This window comes from Aegilops tauschii, chromosome 7 (assembly GCF_002575655.3).
Source record: "Aegilops tauschii subsp. strangulata cultivar AL8/78 chromosome 7, Aet v6.0, whole genome shotgun sequence".
Lineage (NCBI taxonomy): Eukaryota > Viridiplantae > Streptophyta > Magnoliopsida > Poales > Poaceae > Aegilops > Aegilops tauschii.
Window position 1 is genome coordinate 508,226,305 of NC_053041.3, and position 8,915 is coordinate 508,235,219.

The following is an 8,915-nucleotide window of genomic DNA, read 5'->3' on the forward strand; positions in this document are numbered from 1 at the left end:
GACACGCTCCATCATTGTCATATTGCTTTGCATGATCATGTAGTTGACATCGTATTTGTGGCAAAGCCACCGTTCATTATCTTCATACATGTCACTCTTGATTCATTGCATATCCCGGTACACCGCCGGAGGCATACATATAGAGTCATATTTTTTCTAAGTATTGAGTTGTAATACTTGAATTGTAAGTAAATAAAAGTGTGATGATCATCATTATTAGAGCATTGTCCCAAGTGAAGAAAGGATGATGGAGACTATGATTCCCCCACAAGTCGGGATGAGACTCCGGACTAAATAAAAAAATAGGCCATAAAAAAAAGAAAAGGCCCAACCAAAAAAATGATGAGAGAAAAGAGAGAAGGGACAATGCTACTATCCTTTTTCCACACTTGTGCTTCAAAGTAGCACCATGATCTTTACGATAGAGAGTCTCTTGTTTTGTCACTTTCATATACTAGTGGGAATTTTTCATTATAGAACTTGGCTTGTATATTCCAATGATGGGCTTCCTCAAATTGCCCTAGGTCTTCGTGAGCAAGCAACTTGGATGCACACCCACTTAGTTTTCATTATTGAGCTTTCATACACTTATAGCTCTAGTGCATCCGTTGCATGGCAATCCCTACTCACTCACATTGATATCTATTAATGGGCATCTCCATAGCCCGTTGATACACCTAGTTGATCTGAGACTATCTTCTCCTTTTTTGTCTTCCGCACAACCACCATTCTATTCCACCTATAGTGCTATATACATAGCTCATTGGTTAACCGCGTTGATGTGAGACTTTCTCCTTTTTTGTCTTCTCCACATAACCCCCATCATTATATTCTATTCCACCCATAGTGCTATATCCATGGCTCACGCTCATGTATTGCGTGAGGTTGAAAAGGTTTGTGATTACTAAAGTATGAAACAATTGCTTGGCTTGTCATCGGGGTTGTGCATGATTTAAATATTTTGTGTGGTGAAGATAGAGCATAGCCAGACTATATGATTTTGTAGGGATAACTTTCTTTGGCCATGTTATTTTGAGAAGACATGATTGCTTTATTAGTATGCTTGAAGTATTATTACTTTTATGTCAATATTAAACTTTTATCTTGAGTCTTTCGGATCTGAATATTCATACCACAAATAAGAGAATTACATTGAAAATTATGCTAAGTAGCATTCCACATCAAAAATTCTGTTTTTATCATTTACCTACTCGAGGACGAGCAGGAATTAAGCTTGGGGATGCTTGACACGTCTCCAACATATCTATAATTTTTTATTGTTCCATGCTATTATATATTCTGTTTTGGATGTTTAATGGGCTTTATTATACACTTTTATATTATTTTTGGGACTAACCTATTAACCAGAGGCCTAGCCCAAATTGCTGTTTTTTTGCCTATTTCAGTGTTTCGAAGGAAAGGAATATCAAACGGAGTCCAAACGGAATGAAACCTTCGCGAACATGATTTTCGGAACAAACGTGATCCAGAGGACTTGGAGTGGACGTCAAGAAACGAACGAGGAGGCCATGAGGCAGGGGGCGCGCCCTCCACCCTCGTGGGCCCCTCGTAGCTCTCCTGACCGACCTCCTTTGCCTATATATACTCATATACCCTGGAAACATCAGATACGGAGCCAAAACCCTATTTCCACCGCCACAACCTTGTGTACCCGTGAGATCCCATCTTGGGGCCTTTTCCGGCGCTCCGCCGGAGGGGGCATTGATCACGGAGGGCTTCTACATCAACACCATAGCCTCTTCGATGATGTGTGAGTAGTTTACCTTAGACCCTCGGGTCCATAGTTATTAGCTAGATGGCTTCTTCTCTCTCTTTGGATCTCAATACAAAGTTCTCCTTGAGGGAGTCCTGGACTAAGGGGTCCTCGGGCATCCGGCCTGTCATCCATAGGCCGGACTGATGGGCTGCGAAGACATGAAGGCCGAAGAATGCACCCGTGTCCGGATTGGACTCTACTTGGCGTGGAAGGCAAGCTTGGCGACCAACTATGAAGATTCCTTCTGATGTAACCGACTCCATGTAAACCCTAGATCCCTTCGGTGTCTATATAAACCAAAGGGGATAGTCCGGAAAGGATATAACATATACACATTACCATAGTCATATGCTAGACTTCTAGGGTTTGGCCATTACGATCTCGTGGTAGATCAACTCTTGTAATACTCATATTCATCAAGATCAATCAAGCAGGAAGTAGGGTATTACCTCCATAGAGAGGGCCCGAACCTGGGTAAACAACGTGTCCCCCGTCTCCTGTTACCATCGATCCTAGACGCACAGTTCGGGACCCCCTACCCGAGATCCGCCGGTTTTGACACCGACACTCCTCGATTCTCTTGGAGATCTATTTGATGTAACTCTTCTTTTGCGGTGTGTTTGTCGAGATCCGATGAATTGTGGGTTTATGATCAAGATTATCTATGATCAAGATTACCTTTCCCGAGGTAGCAAGAAGGATTTCTGGCGCGGTTGCTGGGGAGTCTACGCACAAGTCAAGACACACCAAGTACCCATCACAAACTCTTATCCCTCGCATTACATTATTTGCCATTTGCCTCTCGTTTTCCTCTCCCCCACTTCACCCTTGTCGTTTTATTCGCCCTCTTTTTCCATTCGCCTCTTTTTCGCTTGCCTCTTGTTTGCTTGTGTGTTGGATTGCTTGTTTGCCACGATGGCTCAAGACAATACTAAATTGTGTGACTTTACCAATACCAGCAACAATGATTTTCTTAGCACTCCGATTGCTCCTCTTACCGATGCTGAATCTTGTGAAATTAATGCTGCCTTGCTGAATCTTGTCATGAAAGATCAATTCGCCGGCCTTCCTAGTGAAGATGCCGCTACCCATCTAAATAGCTTTGTTGATTTGTGTGATATGCAAAAGAAGAAGGATGTGGACAATGATATTGTTAAATTGAAGCTATTTCCTTTTTCGCTTAGAGATCGTGCTAAAACTTTGTTTTCGTCTTTGCCTAAAAATAGTATTGATTCTTGGAATAAGTGCAAAGATGCTTTTATCTCTAAGTATTTTCCTCCCGCTAAAATCATCTCCCTTAGAAACGATATTATGAATTTTAAGCAACTTGGTCATGAACATGTTGCACAAGCTTGGGAGAGGATGAAATTAATGATACATAATTGCCCTACTCATGGTTTGAATTTGTGGATGATTATACAATTTTTTTATGCCGGATTGAATTTTGCTTCTAGAAATCTTTTAGATTCGGCCGCGGGAGGCACTTTTATGAAAATCACGTTAGGAGAAGCTACCAAACTCCTAGATAATATTATGGTTAATTATTCTCAATGGCACACCGAAAGATCTACTAGTAAAAAGGTTCATGCGAGAATCTACTAGGGACGTTTTTGAACATTGAAGGGAAGACAAAGGACACGGTTAGTTCTAGGCTTGATTTGGACGACATGGGCATAAGAGAAGATTTGCATCTACAGCACAATGAAGATGAAGATTCATTTGAAATGCCACGAGCATCGTATACAATGAGTAAAGAACGAAAGCTTGCATTCTATGAATTCCTAAGAGCGGTGAAATTTCCAGATGGTTATGCTGCTAACCTCGCAAAGTGTTTTACTTCTGACGGATTCAAGCTTTCAGTACTGAACACCCATGATTGTCACATCCTCCTCCAAAGGATTTTACCAGCGGGCCTCCGAGGAATCATGGACAAGGATATATATGAAGCGGTTGCTGAGCTGGGAAATTTCTTTAGATAACTGTGCTGCAAAACACTCAAGTTAACTGTCCTGGAAAGACTTGAAAAAGAAATCCCAATTATTCTTTGCAAGCTCGAGAAGATTTTCCCTCCAGCTTTCTTCACTGTGATGGTCCATTTGGCGGTGCACTTACCAAAAGAGGCAATGCTTAGAGGCCCTGTGCAATACGGTTGGATGTACCCAATCGAAAGAAGGCTGCTTACTTGTAAGTGTTATGTACGAAACACGGCAAGACCTGAAGGTTCTATTGCCGAAGCATATGTCGTTGACGAGTGCTTGACTCTTTGCTCTAGATACTTTGGCGATGTGGAAACAAGATGGAACCGGCCGGGCAGAAATAGAGAGCGGTCTGATTCGCAAACTGGTGATGTCTCTGTTTTCAACCATGGTGTGAACTTTCTTGGAGCCTCACAATACTTGGAGGCTGGTGATGAGTATGACAAGATGTTTTGGTATGTGCTCAGCAATTGCGCCGAGGTTCTACCATATATCGAGTACGTTACATGTTGTGCACTCATTATATATATTTTTTTGCTTGGGTTGGCACCAGCATAATGTTTTAATTTACATGTTTTGTTTGCATTGCAGGAAATGCAAGGAAGAGTTAAATCAGGAAGAAAGCAAGATCCATGTTGATAAAAGGGTTGCCAAGGGGTTTGCTAATTGGTTTAAGAATCGTGTGAGATCTTTAGCCACATGTTTGATTTTTCTGTGTTATTCACCAACTGTTAAATACCATTGTTTGCTAAATGTTTTATTTGTGTAGATTGGAAAGTTGCATGAGGAGAAGAAGGCAAGTGATGATCTATTTGCTTTGGCATGCTTACCGGATAAGCGAGTGAGAGTGTATTTAGCATGCATTGCTGACGGTGTCCGGTACCACACCGTTGACCGTGAGGAAAAAAGGAAGACACAGAATAGTCGAATCGTCACTGAGGGGTCACATGATCGTGAGATCATTGACTTCTATGGTCAGTTGAGAAGCATCGTAGAGTTGCAGTACAACTCTAGTGGAGTCATCCATCGCTTGGTTGTCTTATTTCGCTGTGACTGGTTTGAGCTTGGTAGCAAGAAGAAGAGAGACTCTTTTGTCAAATATGATGGCCACTTCAAAAGCATCAACATTGCAAGGTGCTGGTATAAGAGTGATCCCTTTATTCTAACAACACAAGCAACAATGGTGTTTTATCTGCCAGACACTCTTTTGCATGGAAAATGGCGAGTTGTGCAAAACTTTGAGCACAGACACTTGTGGAGTGTGACTGAACTGAAGTGGAAAAGGGCCCCGGTGGTGGTGGACTAACATACTAGGATGATGACTCTACGGAAGTTTCGTTGCAAGCTGATGATGACTCTATGGAAGTTCCGGTGCAAAGCAGAGTGCGAAGGGACCGGGAACGTGTGCTCGTTGATGCTGCAACAGTTGAAGGCATCAAGAAAAGAAGAAAGGTGGTAGCGGATGGACATGAGAGCGAGGATGAGGAAAACAGGAATGATCATACTATGCAGCAATATTGTAGTGATGATGAGGAAAACAGGAGTGGTCATAGAGTTCCTTGTTTTCATATCAACGACGATGAGTAGCGAATGGACATGAAGGTAAATTTTGTCTCCTTGGTGATCCTTCTAACTCTCTGTAGTTTTCCTTGTAATTCACTGTAGTTTTCCTTCTTGTGCATATGCATGGTGATCCTAATGTACTACAATTATCTCCAGGTAGCAAAATGCTTGAAGATCCTGATGGATGTAGTGGTGTGATCCTGTGACAAAATGTTGGATGTAGTATTTGATGCAAAATGCAAAACATTTGATTTCCTGATGGTTGTAAGCATTTGATGTGATCCTGATGGTTGTAGTATTTTGTAAGCATCAACATTTTGTATGCAAAACACTTGTTGTGATTGTTATGATGCTGGTGCATTTTGGATGCTTATTGTTATGATATCTGGGTAGAAATGACAAAAATTTCTTCAATGAATGAGACTTATGGTTGTAGATACAATGCCAAATGATGTTTTAGTGCAAAATGATGTGATGAAGATACAATGCAGATAGTGATGTAGTTTTGGTGCCATTTTCTTAGTTTTTGGTCAGAACTGTTGTTTTTGTTTTGGTCAGATAATGATGTGATGAAGATTACAGGAGCAAAATGTTTTCTTGTAATGCAAAATATTTTTCAGAAGTTGTTTTCAGAGCTGTTTTTCATACTATCTTAGTTTTGGCCAGAACTGTTTTTGTTTTTCATTGTGAGCAAAAAAATATGCGCGAGCGGGGGCTCGAACCCACGACCGTGCACTCGTTTCACTGTGTTTCTACCACTGGGCTAGGAAGAGGCTACTGGTCTTCCACTCTATGTCGTCTCTTTTCAAATCATCAAACCAGTCAAGTATCAAACACAGACCTCGCTGACAAGTGGGCCACTCGACCCACTCGCTGACAAGTGGGCCATTTTGCTACTCTACCCACTCGACCCTTTTCCCCCTGAGCTACCAAAAAATATTAGGCGAGCGGGGGCTCGAACCCACGACCTGCCGCTTATTCCACTATTTTTCTACCACTGTGCTAGTTAGAGGTTGTTGGTTTTGTACTGTATGCCAACGCTTTTCAATATATCAAATACAGAACTCGCTGACAAGTGGACCCACTCTTTTCCCCACTCCTCCTCTCCACTTGACCCGCTCCTCCTCTCCATTATCCACTCGACCCACTCCTCCTCTCCGCCGCCGGCACCCCCTTCTCCTCCATCGACGGTGACGACCTCCCTGGCGACCCACTCCTCCATCGACGGCGACGGCGACGACCTCCTAAGGTATGAATCCGCCGAGTCCTTCCTATTCCTCTTCCTATTGATTAGATTAGGGTTCCGTGGCGCATGCTGATTAGGGTTCCTCATCCTATTCCTATTGTTGCCGAAGCAGATCCACGAGATCAAGAGGAGGCCTACACGACACCGACAAGGCCAACAAGCTCAAGCAGTCGCCGTCCCCCCAGGTCCGTTCCGTTCCCCCCATGTTCTTTGATTTGCTTTGGCTATTGGCTTAATTTGCTTTCAGAGATTATAAAGCTGTTCAGTTTTAAGCCAACAAGTCATTCATGCGGTGTTCCGAATGCGGTGTTCATGCATGATTCAGCAACAAGTCATTCTGAACTCAACTGCAGCTAGTGCATGCATGCATTCTATTACTGTTTAATTTGCTATCTTGAGTCAGTCTAGTGTTGCTGCTCCGTGGTGTTAAGTCGGCTTAAATAGTCTATCTTGCACTACATCTAGTATTTGGATTTGCTGTTGATCAGATAATTGTTTGATTTGATGGCAATTAATTTTGTATCCTTAAGCTTAGCTGCAGAATCCAGTATATATGTAGTAATGTTGGCTCAGTTTCCATGGTTGATTTCAAGGGACTAGAGTTTGGTGATGAACGAAAACATCAGTTTGGTTAAGTACAAACTCTTCATCTTCAAGTCACTGACAATGTTTTTGTTAAAATGGAATGTAGGTTCCAATTTTGTTTTTTTGTTTTTAAAATAAACATGTTTATATTTGTCTAAAAAGATGCAGTGGCACACTGGAGCAGTTAAACTTGTAGGGGATCTAGCCTCCAGTGGCCTTTGGCTATATAAACCCTAGCAAAGCAAATTAAGCCAATAGCTCTGAATCTCTGAAATTCTAGTGTTAAATTCAGTTTTGTACATATCGGTGTTAAGCCAATAGCCTTCATGCGCATATCGACGACTATACAGCTGTTCAGTTTTGTACATGACTATATTGGGTAGGTGTGTTTAAATTGAGAATCTAGGGTTTAGTCCATATATAGTAGATATGGTTCATTGTAGATATGGTCCATTTATAGTAGATATGATCCTGATGTTGTGTTTGCCATTTATAGTAGACATGGGCACATGGGCAGATATGGTCCATTGTAGATAGAGTAGTAGTATTCCAAATTGAGGCCCTCGCAAAGATAGAGTAGTAGTATTCCAAGTGTTCACAAGTGCATTGCTTTTTTCTCACTTTTGCTATCATAAATATCCACAAGTGCATTGCTTTTTTCTCACTTTTGCCATCATAAACTTGGTTCTGTTCCAACTATGTCCAGTCCTGTTTATGGTAACTTGTTGTTTAATTACAATGCTGCTTTTCAGAGAAGTGAGATGGCTGGCTTGGAAGGTTTCAAGTTCTTCGAGATCGTAATTGAGAAATCTTGCAGTAGCCAGGTATATTTATCATCACTCACCTCTTTATCATCACTCTGTTGTCTAGTGCTTGATTGGCACAATTAACCACTACTTGACCCTCGCTGCAGAGGTTGCCTGACAAGTTTGCAAAGATGCTCGGCGGCCGTGAGCCCCACAAAGTGAAGCTGCGGGAGGCCGGCAGCTGGCTTCGCAGGCCGTGGGACGTGTTGGTGGTGTTCGACGGCGAAGGCCACATGTACCTAGGGCCCGGCTGGGATCATTTCCCCGCGCCCATGAGCTGGAGCTCGGGCACTTCCTTGTCTTCCGCTACGACGGCGACGCCATGTTCACCGTGAAGATGTTCGACAACACCATGTGCCGCATGTACTACCAGCACGTCGACCATGCCAGTAAGCTCTCTGCCTCTCTTCTTCCTGTCCTTTTGGCTTCCTCTACCAGCACGACGACAACACCATGTTTACACTTTGTTGCATTTGGCCAGGAAATGGGAGCAGCAGTGGGGATGACGAGGAGCAGAGCGGGCACTACAAAAAATATACACTTCCGTGATGATACATGTTTGTCATAGTAGGTCGCGTTTTTTGTCATGCATGTACATCCATGACAAATTTATGACAGAATCAAGATAGTCATACCTGTGCTGTCGTAGAAGTGTTCCATGACATTACCAAAATTATCATCACAGAAGTGTCCACTTCCATGACGATAAATCGCGCGTTACAGAAGTGCTTTCGTCAAGGGTGACCGACACGTGGCATCCACCGTAATGGAACGCCGTTAAGCTATCGGGTCGGGTTTTGGATCCGATAACCCGTTAACAGCCCCGACCAATGGGGATTTTCCACGTGTAAAATCATCATTGGCTGGAGGAAACACGTGTCGGCTCACCGTTGGGACAGATGTCATCTGCTCATTGGACCGAAGGCGCCTATGATACGGCGAAACGTGGCACGGCCCAATAG

General features: G+C 42.8%; 1 protein-coding gene across 1 annotated transcript; it reads left to right on the forward strand.

Moving 5' to 3' along the window:
• Positions 1-5,484: 5,484 nt before the first annotated feature.
• LOC120969468 (uncharacterized) lies at positions 5,485-8,653 on the forward strand. Its single transcript, XM_040396699.3, has 5 exons — positions 5,485-6,565; positions 6,675-6,747; positions 7,900-7,971; positions 8,061-8,342; positions 8,435-8,653. The coding sequence occupies exons 1-4, from the start codon at positions 6,348-6,350 to the stop codon at positions 8,286-8,288; spliced, it is 591 nt and encodes a 196-aa protein (XP_040252633.1). The 5' UTR covers positions 5,485-6,347; the 3' UTR covers positions 8,289-8,342; positions 8,435-8,653.
• Positions 8,654-8,915: the final 262 nt, after the last annotated feature.

Bases quoted from the DNA above. Each gene is read 5' to 3' on its own strand.
- LOC120969468 (XM_040396699.3), top strand. From the start codon at position 6,348: ATGCCAACGCTTTTCAATATATCAAATACAGAACTCGCTGACAAGTGG. The intron at 6,566-6,674 runs GTATGAATCCGC...TTGCCGAAGCAG, and splicing joins GACGGCGACGACCTCCTAAG to ATCCACGAGATCAAGAGGAG. The intron at 7,972-8,060 runs GTATATTTATCA...CCCTCGCTGCAG, and splicing joins AGAAATCTTGCAGTAGCCAG to AGGTTGCCTGACAAGTTTGC.